At 40.5% G+C, this 17,358-nt stretch overlaps 1 protein-coding gene across 5 annotated transcripts in view; it reads left to right on the top strand.

Annotated features, from left to right (window-relative positions):
- Positions 1-17,358, top strand: part of FGF14 (fibroblast growth factor 14) — a 513,940-nt gene that overhangs the window by 335,029 nt on the left and 161,553 nt on the right. For 2 of the 5 annotated variants that reach the window (XM_066580219.1, XM_066580210.1), the window contains exon 2: positions 16,242-16,352. The exons of 1 other annotated variant lie outside the window; for it this stretch is intronic. In XM_066580219.1, coding sequence (XP_066436316.1) covers positions 16,242-16,352 — 111 coding nt within the window. Of the gene's footprint in view, positions 1-14,299; positions 14,358-16,149; positions 16,157-16,241; positions 16,353-17,358 lie in introns of those variants that run through there. 2 more of the 5 variants (XM_066580238.1, XM_066580245.1) reach the window with 2 other exon arrangements.

Raw genomic sequence — 17,358 nt, 5'->3', positions numbered from 1 at the left:
AGATGACTACTGAAAACTTCTCTACAGAATAGAAAGTGACAGCCTTTTATTAGGCCTAATGGCTACAGTGAAAACTACTGGATATTATAATTTAATTTTAATATACATAGTAGTATGTTAAATTAAAAACAAAATCCCGCCAAAATGTAAAAGTTATCTATCAGTCGTGGTCAGTAACATGGTCCCTATGTCTTCTGCCACATCAACTGTTAGTGCATATCTAGCTTTTCCATCAGGGCCAACCCGGACACTCACCTGTTTTTAAGTACCCTCTCCCACTAAAGAGTGCCTGAGTAATCAGTTCAATTTGGTATGCAAAATTATTCTCTTGTTCTGTTTGGCTCCTGGTTGGACCCATGCATGTTCTACTCAGCTTTCCCGTCTTCTCCTCTCCTGGCCTCCACTTATTATTGGACAGGCTCCTATTTAAGACATCCTCCCTACTGGAGGGTCCCTAAACAATTAGTTTCCTGGCTTGCAAAGGTATTACATTGTTTCTGTCTGCTCCCATGGTTTTGATCCATGCTTTCCCGACTTCTCTCCTGACTTCAGCTTGTTTACTGACCATGTGTACTCTGTCTGCTTCCTGCCCTGTTATACCATTATGCAAGAATTCCACCGGTCCTGACAGCAGCTTTGTTTTTCAACCATGTCCCTGCCTGCTTCTCAGATACAGCTCTGCAGTTAGCCTGACCAGTTTGTGTCAGCTGCTACAACACAAAGACTACTTCTGGGCTAGGAGCCTGGAGGTGATATATTTGATGACATTATTATTTCTTACACCATTGTGAGCATTGTTTTGTGCTTCCTTGCAGCTCGCATGAAGTAAAATCGCGAGCAGTAACACTTTATTTTTACAAAATATAGGCTACGGCTTGAGAGGCACATGGAAATATTCCAGATTAAGATCACTGCATAATTAATCTTGAGTTAGCTCTCCTGTCTTGTTTGAACTTCTGGATGGGAGACTGTTTCTACAGTCACGAAATGTCTATCTGTAGAGTCATGTCATTATTGCATTCCCACTCTCCAGTGACATTTGGCAAGGGTCTTCATAGAAACAGATGCTAAATTCATGTTAGCTCTTAAATATTTCCTTGTTTGGTTATCTCAATTTCCCCTTAATTAAGAAATAAAACATGTATTACCTTTAAATAGTTAATGTCTAGTTAAGATCTGAAATACATTCTCACCTCTACAATTAACGTCATGGGAATTGGGAATTTTAAAGTTCATCTCAGACTGAATTAGAATTCTTATTTGCTACTTTTTACCAAGACCGTGCATTACCTTTTTGGATTTCTGTTCTATGCAGTGGCATTAAGTTAAGAAGCCATAGTTGTAAATGAGTAATCATAGAAAAATATATTTAAATGGCATTTTGCAGCCGACAATTAGCTTCTGTATATTTCACATGATTTATGCAGTGCATAATTACTTATTTAACAAAGTTTCCTACCATTTTAGACCATTTTCAGGTTTCTGTCAGGGATTCTGGTATTTTTGATCGCAAGAATGATGCATTCTGCAGAACTATTACAGCCCTTAAAAATGGAAGCCAGACACAATCCATTATAAGTCAATCAAGGGGAATTTTTTTTTGTCTCATCGAAAGCTTTAATGTAGAGAAGAAAAAACGGAAGTGGTAAAGTGGTAAAAGGAGTGTACAGTGGTGGGTCAGTCTGTGCCAAACCAGTAAATACAGTGAATTTTTATGTATTGGATTGGTCCTGACCCAGCACTGTATGCTTCTTTTACCTCTGCAAAGATTGGCTCCTCAGCGTAATTTACAAAATTTCCCTCATATATCTCCTGATTCTCGACACTCAGAGAGGACTTTTTCATTGGATGATTCAGTGAGAACTGTAATTGTTCTCAGTAAGAGAAACCAAGTAATCTTGTAGATATGATACCTTTTAATGGCTGACAAAAATACATGATGTTATAGCGAGCTTTCAAACCTACTTAGGGATGATACCTTTTAATGACTAACACAAATACATGATGTCATAGCAAGCTTTCGAACCTATCTAAGTAGGTTCGAAAGCTTGCTATGACATCATGTATTTTTGTTAGCCATTAAAAGGTATCCTATCTAAAAGATTACTTGGTTTCTCTTACTGAGAACAATCCCGTTTTGCTCTACTGGCTAACACCGTATCAAACTTTTTTCAGTGAGAACTGTAGCTCTGACAACTCCCTCCACCAATGATATCTGTTGAAAAAAAGTTTCAACAAACATGGGTGATACAGAGAAACCCATCATTGCTGTAAGTAGGAGTTAAAGTTCTTCCTGAGACTCTAGCACTTATCCTTTTTGTTCCACTATTCCAGAAGAAGAATGGAAGAAACTCCAGGACAGTGCCACAGGCGGCTCGGCATCCTGCACTAACTAAAGTCTACTATACAGTTGTACAAGCCATATTTCCTTGACAACAGTCTTTTACAGAAAGTCCCTGAATACCTTTCCAATTGGCTGGTTTATAAGCAGTGTGATGTCTATTCACAAGCGCTAAGAAGGTCAAAAGGACCTTTCTGGCCTTTGACTATATATTTCTTTTTTCCACTTTGTGATGTTTGAAAACTTTGTCAGTAATCTCAAGATCAAGGTCAGAAAGTACTAAATAAATTTGTTACAATATGGATATAACAGAAACTGTCACAAGGAGGTTGTGTATTATTGCAAAGATTGCCAAAGCTTAACTTTGTTAAAAGAGGATCAGTTTTTTGTTGCTGTAGAGGATTTTTTTTCTCAATTAATGTACCATAACTCTAGCTTCTCACAACATAGATCAAACTCAGACTTTGTCATCATCTTTGAGCCCCATGCGTGTGCTCTCCCATAGAGATGAGTGGGAGAACACATGCACAGGGCTATCTGAAAAGAGTCAAGCTGTGTGCGCACCAACTTTGCATGAACGTGGTGCATTAATGGGGTACCCAGTGAGTATGAAACATCGCTCCCTGGCCTCATCATTCCCTCACCTTTGAGCCCTATAATGTAGTTTATGGAGCTCAAAGGTGATAACAGGTTCCTTTTAAAAGATCTAACATCTTTTCTGGCACCAACAAAATCCAATGAAATCATTTATTTTATTAAACTCGTGTGCTCGTGTTTCTTCACTGAATTATCCAAGCTGCAGTATTATTGATTGCTGTTGACAACTGCTCCACTTTGCCTTTGCACCAGTTTCAATAAATCTCCCCTGAAGAGTTTCAACACTTGTCGATTCAGTTCTGTGGCTTGGTATAGCTCAGACTGTGTTCACACGCTGTTTGCAGTGCGTGTCTGATATATGCATTAGAAAAGTTGACAAAGTATACTCCAAATTTTTCCTAGGGCACCTATTCACCACAAGAGGCACTGTTACACCCTTTTTTCCCATCACCCATAACAGCAGTCGAGAGAGACGACTCCACACTACAGCTGAACAAAAAACTTAGAGCGAATAAAAGAGGAACACTCACTTTCTTCAGTAGTTTCTTGTTCTGTGAACAGAGGACCCTGGAGCATGCGGCTTGTGCAGCCTTGAAGATTGGAGTAGGGCCCTTTTACACAGGCTAATCATCGTTCAGATTCTGGCTGGATTGCGGGAATCTGAATGATGAGCCTTCAGTGTAAATGCATGCACTGACTGAACGACTAGCGATATAATTCATGCAGTTATTGTTTGTCTTCCAGTTTATGCACAAATAAACTGAATGATGATCTGCCCATCTATGAACTTATCTATAAACGACTGTCTGTTTACTGTGAATGGAGGCAAGTGGGCTGGAATGACTCAGCGATCATCTCTCCTTTGCCAGACAGTTGTCCTGTGTAAAAGGGCCCTAACTTCTTTTGATTGAGTAACTTTGGGCAGGCTCTCAGTCTGCCTGAGAGTTTGGCCTATACTTTGTGTCTGGGGCCCTCATCTACTGCCTCCGCTCCTGAGCCTAGCTTATTGTCTCTGCCTTCGACCTTGACTTGACCTACTCCTTCTTCCCAGAGCATTGCCTTAGCCTAATGTATTTGCCTCTGAACTTGGCTTAACCTACTTCCTCTGCCCTTAGCACGGGCTTAGTCTACTGTCTCTGAGCTGGACTTGGCCTACAGCCTTGTGCCTCTGAGCTTGACTTACAGCGTTGTGTCTCTGAGCTTGGCTTACAGCCTACTGCCTCTGAGCTTGACTTACAGCCTACTGCCTCTGAGCTTTACTTACAGCCTACTGTCTCTAAGCTTTACTTACAGCCTACTGCCTCTGAACTTGATTTACAGCCATCTGCCTCTAAGTGTGACTTACAGCCTACTGGCTCTGAACTTGGCTTGACTTACAGCCTACTTGTTATAATTTGTTGCTGCAGCCACTGACGTTACTCACTTTCTTACTGAGGCAGCCACAGCTCCCGTCCTTCTTGTCATCTGAAGCCAATGCCCTCATCCTAGAGTTGCTGTTACTGCATCCTAAAGGGTGTGCACATATGCTCAATTCACCTCTTGTAGGACCAGCCTGCACACCCAGTGTTTGGTGTCTGTTCCACCCAGCTTTCCTGACTTCTCCTCTCCTGACCTCAGCTTGTTTATTGATGTTTACTCTCTGCTGCCTGCCTTGACCCCTAGACAATTCATCATTATGAAAGTATACTACTTATCCCTTAGTTCTGTTCAACTACATCTTTGTCTACACTCTCCAGTACCACATTATAGTAAACCTGACCAATTTAGAATCAGCTACCTCTTAACTGAAACTATTTTTGGGGTAGCAGTCTGTGGTCTCCTGTAGTGAAGATCAGTTCCCGATTGGTGGGATTTAAGGTTGAAATCCATGAAACCTACAGCCTACCACTTCTGAGTTTGGCTTCACCCACAAGTTTGATGCCTCTGAGTGTAGCTTGGCCTTCAGCTTTCTGTCTCTGAGCTTGGCTTATAGTCTACCGCCTCTTGGCTTGGCCTCTGGCTTCTTCTTTCCATGAAACCACTGAAATCTGGTTTAGGATACTGTCAGGCTGAGAAAGTCATCTGTACTACGGATGCATAAATGCGCTCGTAATCTGCTCATGTGAAACGGGCGTAATAATGATATTAATGTTAAAGTCCTGTGTGTAAGACTGTAATACATGTGGAAGGGCAGTAAAAAAAAAAAAAACACCTTCCATAGAAGCGTGATTTTTTTTTGGCAGCGGTATAAAGTTGCCTATACCATATACTGCTCTTTATATTATGTTCAGCGGACAAACCTGTTTGATTCAACAATTGTATGCACATTAGCTTCCACAAAGAAAACTAGGTGGAAAGAATGAGTTAAGCAGCAAGATATGCTCAAAGGAATAAGATCTTTTTGAAAACCTTTCAGAATGTTGAATGGGTGCCCTAAGGGCAAGAGTTGTTTAAATGCCAACACACAGCTAAGGTTTATATTCCTGTATATTGAACACAAAATGACTGCTTGCACTTCAAACACAGCAGCTCCACCATAATCCTCCCAAGTCCTTTCTGCATACTTTAGTAATGTGTTTTCTGGATACTAACGTTATTTGTGAAATGGCTAGATAGTTTTAATCACCTAATTAAGAACTCTCTAGCGATGCAAATTTTCAAAAATAATCACTTGATTATAAAAAAAACTGGTCCAAGTATAATTTAATTTGATTGACTAAAAGTATCCTCATTTATGAAAGTACATAAAATGACTATGTTCTTCTGTACAAGAGAAAAAAAATCTAAGATTGTGGATGCATGATATAATGGATATCCACTCATCTATCATAGTCATGTATTTGAGTCACTGATAGCCTCTAGTTGTGTGCACGTAATGATGCCTGCATGATCATCTGCAATCATCAGTAACTGCATGCTGTGGTTGCTGGTGGTTGGATGAATACCCCTGTAGAGTCATACCTCTAAATATAAACACAAGTCCATTGACATCATTGCCGCCCGTTTTACAGCATGCAGTGATAGAACTTCCAAGCTGCTCACAATCCTTTCAAATGAATCGCAAAACTATTTGATTTCTTTTTAGCCCAATAGATGAGAAGTGACATACTGCAGAATTACTTTATATTGGGAGGATTTTCATAAAATCGTCTCTTCTTTTTTTTTGCATAGATTATCTAATTGTCTCATACTTAGTACCATTTTCAGAAGATGAATTTTATCAAATGTTTGATAAAAAAAAAGTGTAACTCCTTCAGTGGGAGTACTCTAGTTATAATGTTAGGGAATTGCATTATGACAATGTTTGCCTAATTCCAGTCCTCATGACTCTCCAACAGGTCATGATTTTCAGGCTGGGGCGTAACTATAGGGGATGCAGAGGATGCCTTAGAGGGCCCATAAGACCTCTCTTCTTCATACAGGGATCCCAGTACTATGAATAAAGCATTATACTTGGGGGCCTCATTATAGATTTTGCATTGGGGCCCAGAAGCGTCAACGCATGCCTTTGTTTCCAGATATTCTATAGCGAGGACAGCTATGGCAATGTCTGAAGCACTGTGCATTACTATGGTAATTCTGAAAACCTGACCTGTTGGGGGGTCATGGGGATTGGAGTTTGGGAAACACTGCATTATAAGAAATGCCTTAATTGGAGTTATCCAACCATTAGAAAATGTAACCTGGTGGAAAAACATAAAGCAATTCACCCCACCCTATACCCTCCCTATCCTTTTCTGACCATTCATGGTTTCCAATTGCCCTCTACTTTCTGTTGCAGCAATGATGACATACAGGACATGTGACCAATATGACCACTGCAGATAATCACTGGGCAAAATGATCTGGTGATTGGCTGCAGCAGTCACATGTACCTGGTGACAGTGACATAACCACTGCAGCAGGAAGTTGTGAACAGTGGTGACCAGGCATCATTGGAACGAGAGCAATTGGAGATCAGGTGAGGTGAGTATGACTTCTTCTATGCTTCTCCACCACCCTCAGAAGGTTACAAAAATTTTGGAGGACTGAATAATAGAGATGAGCGAGCATACTCGTCCGAGCTTGATACTCGTTCGAGTATTAGGGTGTTCGAGATGCTCGTTACTCGTAACGAGTACCATGCGGTGTTCGGGTTACTTTCATTTTCTTCCCTGAGAAATTTGTGCGCTTTTCTGGCCAATAGAAAGACAGGGAAGGCATTACAACTTCCCCCTGCAACGTTCAAGCCCTATACCACCCCCCTGCAGTGAGTGGCTGGCGAGATTAGGTGTCACCCGAGTATTAAAATCTGCCCCTCCCGCGGCTCGCCACAGATGCATTCTGACATAGTTCAGGGAAAGTGTTGTTGATGCCAGAGCTGCTATAGGGAGAGTGTTAGGAGTGATTTTAGGCTTCAAGAACCCCAACGGTCCTTCTTAGGCCATAGAAATCGCAGATCGCACCTATGTGCGATCTGCGATTTCTCTTCTCTTCTCTTTATGCGCTCAATGGTGCCGGCGGCAGCAGCGCCGACCCCATTGAGAACATATAGAAGACAAATCATTCTTCTCTGCCACAGCTGTAACAGCTGTGGCAGAGAAGAACGATGTTTGCCCATTGAATTCAATGGAGCCGGCAATACAGCAGGTTCCACTGAAAGCAATGGGCTGCCGGCGATCGCGGGATGAATTGTCGGGAAGGGCTTAAATATATAAGCCCTTCCCTGCAATTCATCCAGAAATGTGTTACAATAAAAATATATACCGGCGTATAAGGCGACGGGGCGTATAAGACGACCCCCCAACTGTCACCTTATACGCCGGGAATACAGTGGAGCAAAGAATAAAAATCATTACTCACTTCTCCTGGCGTTCTGCACCACTGCTGCAGGCTGTCGCTCCCTCCTGGTTCCCGGCAGAGCATTGCTTTCTCTACAAAGGGCTTTAAATCCCCGCCTCCAGAAACACACGTGCCTTCAGCCAATCACAGCCAATGACAATGATGTAATTGAATGGCTGTGATTGGCTGAAGGCACGTGTGTTTCTGGAGGCGAGGATTTCAACCACTGCGTCCAGAAAGCAATGCTCTGCCGGGGACCAGGAGGGAGCGACAGCCTCCAGCAGCGCCACAGAACACCAGGAGAAGTGAGTAATTATTTTTATTCTTTGCTCCGCTGTATTGCCTGCGTATAAGGTGACAGTTGGGGGGTCGTCTTATACGCCCCGTCGCCTTATACGCCGGTATATATTTTTATTGTAACACATTTCTGGATGAATTGCAGGGAAGGGCTTATATATTTAAGCCCTTCCCGACAATTCATCCCGCGATCGCCGGCAGCCCATTGCTTTCAGTGGAACCTGCTGTATTGTCGGCTCCATTGAATTCAATGGGCAAACATCGTTCTTCTCTGCCACAGCTGTTACAGCTATGGCAGAGGAGAACGATCTTTATGCTGACAGTGGGGGGGCACTCTTGCCGCTATTGTGGCTTAATAGTGGGACCTGGGAACTTGAGATGCAGCCCAACATGTAGCCCCTCGCCTGCCCTATCTGTTGCTGTGTCGTTCCCATCACTTTCTTGAATTGCCCAGATTTTCACAAATGAAAACCTTAGCGAGCATCGGCGATATACAAAAATGCTCGGGTCGCCCATTGACTTCAGTGGGGTTCGTTACTCGAAACGAACCCTCGAGCATCGCGAAAAGTTCGTCCCGAGTAACGAGCACCCGAGCATTTTGGTGCTCGCTCATCTCTACTGAATAACCCTTTAATATATTTTTAGATGTTATTATAAAGCAAGAGAGAGTTTCCATTCCTTGCTGCTTTTCTGTAGCCTTTAAATTGTTTGTAAAGTTTTTTATAGCTATCTCAGACTCTATATACCCTGCAAGTGGGCTTTAAAGACCGTCTATTACTCAGGTGCCCTACAGGGCCGGACTGGGACTGAAAATCAGCCCTGGCATTTGAAAGTGCAGAGACTCATTTGCGCTATCACTGTGCCATAAATATACAGCAATTTGCGTTAAAGTTTTCCCATGCCTTAAAGGAATTGTCCGAGTTGCAGCTTATTGAAAAATACCCTTCTGCATGCAGTAACATAACAAATAGACATATATTCACCTCTCCCCACTCCTGTTGTGTCCTGCTCCGGTGCTCGGTTTTCTGCATCTCTGTGTGTTTGCACATTGTAGTCTTGCCTGGTTTATGGGACATTATAGGCCCTGCAGCTAATGACAGAGCTTAGCGATCGAGAGCTGTGCTCCATTATTAGTTGCAGTGTCTGTGACATTCTGCAAACAGACTGGGGCAGCCTGTAAACGTGACATCATATGAAAGACCTGAGCAGTGTCCCGCGGAAGCGGGGAGAGGTGACTAGATCTCTATTTGATATGTTACCGAATGCAGAACCTCTTTTACCAATAAGCTACAATTCAAACAAACTTTTTAATCTATATACCTTGATCACTGTAAAAAGTTGAATTGGTAGATGGGATCAGTGGACTCTCATTCTCCTGATAGGTGAGGATCCCGTAGGTGACACTTACTGTATGGCATATTTTGTCATTGGAAATACTTCTTTACTATATGGGGAAAATTACAACCCCCAGTGGGTCCTGAAGGTCTACATATGTTGGGGCAGCTGGGAGTTATAGTTTCCCTGGAGGGGATGACTGTTAATTCTTTACAGTTGTCCTTCATTTACCTAGTTCTATGTGACTGTCTGGCCCTTGCAGGCCTATTTCTCAGATCCGTGAACTGTATGGCTAAGGCTACAAAGTGACCTTGGCCACAACATATATTGTGAGGCCAAAGATCGCAGTGTAGCCCTACAACATAAAGTAATGGAAGTCAATGCAGTCATGTTGCAGCTTACAAGTTCCTGTGAATTCAACCCAAGGATTGCAAGAAATCCAAACTTGCTGAATTTCCCATACTTTCCATCAAATCTTACACTCCTATTGATGCCAGTCACCACCTGTAAGTCAGAAAGTCTGTCTATATTTCTGGTAATAAAAAAAAAGTGGAGTAACGGTGTTGCTGTCTTTTATCAGAGAAGACAAAGGGAATCAAGGATAATTTTTATTGGGACTACACGTTACAAAGTCGGACAGACGTCTTCGTCAGACCACAATATTTCTGGTAGGAACGTGTTCGAAGAGAACAATCCTTCCTCCTAATCCATACTCCTTGTTATAATTGTACAATAGATAATTACTCTTTAGACCTTTATGGAGACACAACTCTTTTCCCTGAACAATTGCAGAATAAATAAGGGTCACTTAATTGACCCTTCTTGCCAAGACTTGCACTGACGAAACAGCTCTTACAAAGGAAGTTAGACCATAAGGACAGAGAAGAGGTGGATTTTTTTGTTTGAATAACAGTAATTTGCATGATTACACAAGCAACAGCTCAGCTATAGAGAAACTATGCTGAAATTTCAGCAAATTAAGCCTTTTCTAAGTACTTCTTTTTATTTTCTCTTAGATTGCTGTAATGCTGTAAGTGGCATTTTAACAGCTCAGAAGACTTGTATTCTTAGGTTGTATAATAAGCATGAACAGGTTGAAGCTATTTAGTAGTTTAATTAAAAATAACTAGTACAATATATCAACCTTTTCCCCTACATTGTTAACGTGCATATAGACCAATCTGAACTGTACTGGAATGTACACATTACAAACTGCATAAAATATCAATGGTGGTCATGTGTAGAGGTACAAGTTGTAATACAACTATGACAGGTTTGCTCTCACAACTACAGTCCCTTTCTATATGACCTGTTAGGGCATATAAATGTCATAAAAGGGAGACCTACTTGGGAATGTCCTCTCTATTAGCCAATGCCAAGAGCCACTGACATAGAACCTTTAGACTTCTGTAAGTAGCATCACATAGTAACATAGCACAGTAACATAGTTTGTAAGGCTGAATGAAGACAATGTCCATCTAGTTCAGCCTATTTTGACCTCCCCTCCTTTTTGATCCAGAGGAAGGCAAAAAAAACAAACAATGAAGACCTGGATCAGCAACCCCACTGGTCACCTAATGTCTAAATCCTGCAATATCATAGCGCTCTAAAAAGATGTCTAGTCCCCTCTTAGACTCCTCTATCAATTTTGCCATCAACACATCCTCAGGAAGAGAGTTCCACAGTCTCACTGCTCTTACAGTAAAGAACCCCCTTCTGTGTTGGTGATAAAACCTGCTTTCTTCTAAACATAAAGGATGCCCTCTTGTTACTGTCGCAGTCCTGAGTATAAACAGATAATGGGAGAGATCCTTGTATTGTTCCATAATATATTTATACATAGTTATTTGATAGCCCCTTGGCCGTCTTTTTTCCAGGTTGAGCAATCCTGATTTTGATAGCCTCTCTAGGTATTCCAGTCCTCTCATTCCGTTTATTAATTTAGTTGCCCTTCTTTGAACCCCCTTCAAGCACTACAGCATCTTTCCTGAGCACTGGGTTCCAGAACTGTTCACAGTATTCCATGTGGGGCCTGACAAGTGCCTTATATAGTGGAAGAATAATGTTCTCGTCCCTCGCCCCTATACCTTTTTTAATGCACCCCAAGACTTGGCTCTGTAGGGAAACATGGACTGCAAAACATCACAAATCGCGGCAATATTCAGCATGCCGTGATTTTTTTCTCTAGCAACTTAGCATCAGACAAAACATAGCTAATGTGAAGAAAACCATTGAGAAACCATGGACTTCACATACGTGCTTTTTGTAGCGCTTTTTGTTGCATCGCTACAAAATTGCACAATTTTTGTAGCCCATTTGAAAGCAGCCTTATGCGAATGCAATGTGTTTTGTGAGAAAATTGCACTTGCATCATTGCACTTGGGATTTCACACGCATTTTTCACCCATAGCCCATTATTTCCCATGGAAGAAAAATCACATCCCATTACAATCACATGAAACTTGCATGTATGTGTGAGCACAATGCCATTTTCCTTTTCCTGCTCCCATGAGAAGAATAGGCAGTTCTTCAACAGAATTGCTCAAAAATAGTACATGCTGCAATTTTTCTCTTAAATTGCTGCTTCTTGCAGAGCTGTGGGAGAAAATCACTAATGTAAGTACACCCATTGAAAACAGAAGGCTTCTTTACCCAGGTCATACATCTAACAATGCACAGAAATGGTGCAAAAAAATTGCCTGCATAATTGTATCTTATATATATGACTCCATTCAAAAGAATGGGGTTCTCATTTATATGGCGGCGTATAAACCAGTCCAAGTCTGATGTGTGCTGCTGTGCTGTTACTATTATCATGTTTTATCAAGACAATCACCCCGCTTTTAGGCAGGGGTTTCCCACTTTCCCTGATTAGTAAGGAACAGGTGTCCTTCCATCTTTACCTGGTGTGGTGCAATTGGTCTATGCAACATGATGAGAGTTGTTGCTGTTTTATTAGGACACGACCTTGTGTCCGTGCTCAGGCGTGGCGCTTTAGTGCACCACATGGACATAACATATTGCTCCTGGATGTCTGAATCACTATTCTTCATGTATCCTGACAAGATTGCCTAACTTAATCCATTTTTTCTAGAATAAATTAGTACAGTTGTAAATGTGTAGTTATCTGGCTGTGGCGGTGCCCTTTCCATTATTTAGAATATTGCTGTACACCATTGAGTCCTACACAGAAGGATTCTTTATCTTATGGTCATTGGTGCTGTATACAAGTAACACCTGAAGACAATTTAACATGTAGTTCCTGGGGTGACGATACTAATGTACTGGTAATTGTTATCACTATGAGGGCTCGTTCGCACCAGCTTCAGAGAGTTCTGTCTTCCATTCGGGGAGCAGGAAAATGGCACTCCCTGGGCAAACGGACCTGAATGGTGCCAAACAGCCCCCGTGGACTATAACTCTGTCTGTTTGATCTTGGGCTGTAGTCTAGTATTTTGATTTTCTAGTGGAAATCAGTGCCGTAGGTTGTGAATGGAGCCTCCGACGCTGATGTGAATGAGCTCTAAGGATGCCACAAACAAATCCGCATGTCTTGTGTCATTGTTCCTTGTAGATTTAATTGTGGCGTACTTTTACATTACACATAAATCCACCTCCATATGAACGTTATTAGTTAAATAATTAGCAGTGTGACAAGCCAATAAACACCCAGGCAAAAATTCCACTCCATTTTGTACTTTACAACAGTAATTTAAATTGGTTAGTCACTAGGTTGAGGTTTTAATTTCTACATGCAAACACCAGATGGCATTGGTCCCGTACCTTGGCTTTGGACCTGCTTCTTCTTCCAATGTGCTTATCTGGATAGGAAAAAGCGTCTACTTTTTGATTGGTGGCAGCTGTTTGGTGATTATTTTGGAGAAAAGCAAATACCTTCTATATATGTAGTTTATTAAACTTCACAATAGTCATTACATTAGTGTTCTCTTATAATATAATGTACATAGCATTATGCAGACATTGTTGGAGCCTCATGTTTTGATAGACTCACTGATATTGCTTAATGCTGAGCTTCTGCGTGGGAAAATATTGATTGGTATTGTTTTTTAAAGGGTTTTTTTCCGGGATATAAAAAGAAAGGTTAAACAGCCTTAAAATCTAGAAAAATTGAATACTCAATTATCCTGGACGCTCCCGGTCCAGCATTGCAGCCACTGCACAGAACCCGGAAGAAATGGCAGTCCGTCACATCCAGTTCATTCTGCATCTGACCACTCAGCCACTCACAGGCTTCAGCAGCCATGGAAGAATCACTGCTGAAGCCTGTGAGTGACTGAGCAGTCTAGGCCTTTGTCACTTTGAGTTCAGACCGTGGGGAGAACATCAAGGATGGTATAATAGTCACATCACCCTAGTCAGCATTTCACTTACTATGAGTCTATAGCTTTAATAGGGTTTTTTTCGGGACATTAAAAAAAGTTTGTACAATCTTAAAATAAACAAAAAATGAATACTCTCCTATTTCGGTAGATCTCTGTCCACCACTGTAGCCACTCACCGACTCCACATAACTGCAATACTCAGGCCCTGTACTTAAAGGGAAGCTGTCACCGTCAACTCACCCCCCAAACTAACTTCACTAGTTGCCTTAGGCTGAAAAATCTATCACCTCTAATTCCCTCTCTTTTTTTTAATGAGCCCATGTATCTCTGCAATTAGGTTCCAAAGTTATCCTCGCCGTATGCAGATGAGCAGAAAAGACACATCTGGCCAAGAAGAGTCATCTGGCCAAGAAGAGTCATGCTGATTCATGCTGATTCCTGTCTATCAGGAGAAAGGGGTTAGCTCCGCAGCTCATGAGTCAGTGTGATTCCTCTGTCAGATGACTCTTCTCTGCTCATTTGCATACAGTGCAGGATAACTCTGGAACCTAATTGTTGAGGTAAATGGGCTCATTAGGAAAAGAAAGGACATTAGAAGTGATTGATTTTTCATCCCTTGCCAGACAGTAAAGTTAGTTTTGGAGGTGAGAAGATGCTGACAAGTTCTGTTTAACTGATTGTACATAGCAGTCTCTTAATATATACATAGCATATACTTAATATATAAAACACTGTATATACATTTGTCATAGCTCTGTTAAGTGTGACCACATCAATGTGTAGCATTTTTGCATGTTATATCATCGCAGTTTTTGTCTCGTCTAGTTATGGTAGTGGCACAGTTTTTATGTAGCAGGGTAGCTTGTGGGCACCTCAGGCAGTGGAACCCAGTTGTGATTGCTACTTCTGAAAGCAGTATTCGTTGAACCAGTTAGTTGGCTGCAGACACACATGCTTTTGCCTTCATTATCAATGTTGAGGAATAGTCTGACAAGCCCATTGCACAGTAGTTTGATGATCCCAACAAAACACATGTGATTTGGTGACTAAAATGTATTGTGTAGTGGCTTTAGGCAAACAGTTATCTGTACATTTGATCATTCATAATATATTTAAGGAATCACATATCTTACAATGTTTACGCTATTCTGGTCAATTCTAGATCCTAAGTATGTTAAAGTATTTCAATATATGAGACTGAGTATTCTATAAGTACTTAAAAGCTAACTGTACCTCCGAATATATCTCATATATCCTATCGTAAATGTTCATGATACACAGTGCATTTGAAAAATCTCCAGACCCTTTCACTTTTTAACATTTTTTTATGTTGTGGCCTTTTGCATAAAATTTAAGTTTTCACCATCATTTTGCACTCAATACCCCATAATGACAGAAAACAAAATGTTCTTGGTCACCTTCCCTAGCAAGACCCTTCTTACCTGATTACTTAGCTTGGTGGGTCGGCCAACTCTAATGAAGAGTCCTGGTTGTTCCAAACTTCGTCTAGTTAAGAATTATTGAGGCTGCTGGGCTCTTCGGAACTTTCAGTGTAGCCTTCTCCAGATTTGTGCCTTCACATAATTCTATCTCTGAGCTCTATAGACAGTTCTTTCCTCCTCATGGCTTTCATTCTGATATGCATTATGAGCTGTGAGACCTTATATAGACAGAGGTGCGTCTTCTAAAATAGTGTCCAATCAACTAAATTAACCACAGGTGGCTTCCAGTTAAGGCGTAGAAACATCGCAAGGATGATAAAGAGAAATGGGAGATCCCCAGAGCTAAATTTTTGAGTGTCATACCAAAGGGTCTGAATACTTATGTCAACGTAAAATGTTCGTTTTTATTTTTTTTTAATTTACAAAGATTTCTAACATCCTGTTTTCACTTGGTCACTATGGGGTATTGAGTGCAGAATGGTAGGGAAAAGTTGTCCACAAAGCCACAACATGGTCTACATTTTATATAATTATATATATATATATATTTTTATATATATATATATATATATATATTTTTATATATATATATATATATATAGATAGATAGATAGATAGATAGATAGATAGATAGATATAGATAGATATCTATATAGATATATAGATATTCTTATTTCAGCAAAGTATCCATGTTGCAATTTTTGAATAATTGGTCTCAGTGTGTACTTCCCATCTTTGTTATGATTAGAACCTTTACCTTAAGAAAATAATCCTGGGTGGGAATATAATGAAAATTTCAGTTCTAACAATCTGAATACAACGCAAGAGGGAAAGAAAAGTGTTAACACCCTCCACAACTATATATAAGGATTACAGGGCCACACACTTCAGAGGAGGTAAAAAAATATGTGAAAGGTCACATTACAAGTATGGTCAGGTTTTTCACAGCAGCTGTGTAGCCTTCATTCACACCAGAACAGGCAGTCATGGAGAATTTACCTGTACATTTTAGGTCACAAACAAGAGAAAAACAAATAATTGATGGAAAAGTATTGAGACTAATGTCACAATATGTCTGTATTCCAGATCCCCAGCTCAAGGGCATAGTGACCAGGTTATATTGCAGGCAAGGATACTACTTGCAAATGCACCCAGATGGAACTCTTGATGGAACCAAGGATGACAGCAGCAATTCTAGTAAGTACCAGTAATCATCCTCTACTTCTTTATGTTACAAAATGATTCATTTTAAATAGCAAATGGCATGGCTAATAATTAGTTGCGTGTTGATTAGTTTTAACTGTTAGGTTTCTTTATCCTTTGAACCTGTACAGAATATTTAACTGCATGACTATAAGTTACAGTAGCTGGAGTTATAGTATCCCAGGAAATACAAATAGTACTTTACAGTGATCTTCAAATTATTATGGAAAATGAAAAATGTATGTAAGCTATAATACAAATGAACACAACCATTTCTCACCTCTTAATAGTCCATTATGCATAGAAGGACACTGAATGTACTGTATATCTGTTTTCTATATACAGCATAATGTGCTGGCATGGTTTTCAGTATATAATTCAATTTGTGGTCTCTTTTCTTGGATTTATCCCTATTTCCAAAAATACCTCATAATCTGCCCTGTCAGATGATATTACATAGTCTGTGTGTTGAGATTTACTCCAAGCATGCAGCATATTGAGTGGCTTTTTACATCTCATAATGTCTATAATTTCGGCACATGTCCATACTTGACTTTCATTCGGCACACCTCACTCACATAGTACAAAGCAATCTCATCAGAAACCTTATCTGCTTTTCTATTTTGACCATCAGTTTAAAGAATATGCCCCAAGGCTAAAATTAAAAGGTGAAATATTGCCTACACAAGACTAGACATAGCTACAATGTATATTATATGATGCTATAAACATTCCATTCCACAGAAGACCTGTCATCTCTGCACTGCTTGAGAGAATACATTGCATGTTTCTGATTCATGAGCGCTAATATTCAAGTCAACATTATCAAAATGTATTCTCCTTTGGAAAAATAATGGTTGCTATGTACGAAAGTGACATTTTTTGTTTATAGCATGAAGGCCACTACTTTGTATGCTGCTGCCCTTTCTGTAAGCCTCCAGCACGCACTGATGAAAAGAAAAATACATACTTAGTATTCTCATCTCCAATGCTCGGAAAT

Source organism: Eleutherodactylus coqui, chromosome 1 (assembly GCF_035609145.1).
Source record: "Eleutherodactylus coqui strain aEleCoq1 chromosome 1, aEleCoq1.hap1, whole genome shotgun sequence".
Classification (NCBI taxonomy): Eukaryota; Metazoa; Chordata; class Amphibia; order Anura; family Eleutherodactylidae; genus Eleutherodactylus; species Eleutherodactylus coqui.
Note: the sequence above shows the minus strand (reverse complement) of the source record. Positions and strands in the feature narration are given on the sequence as shown.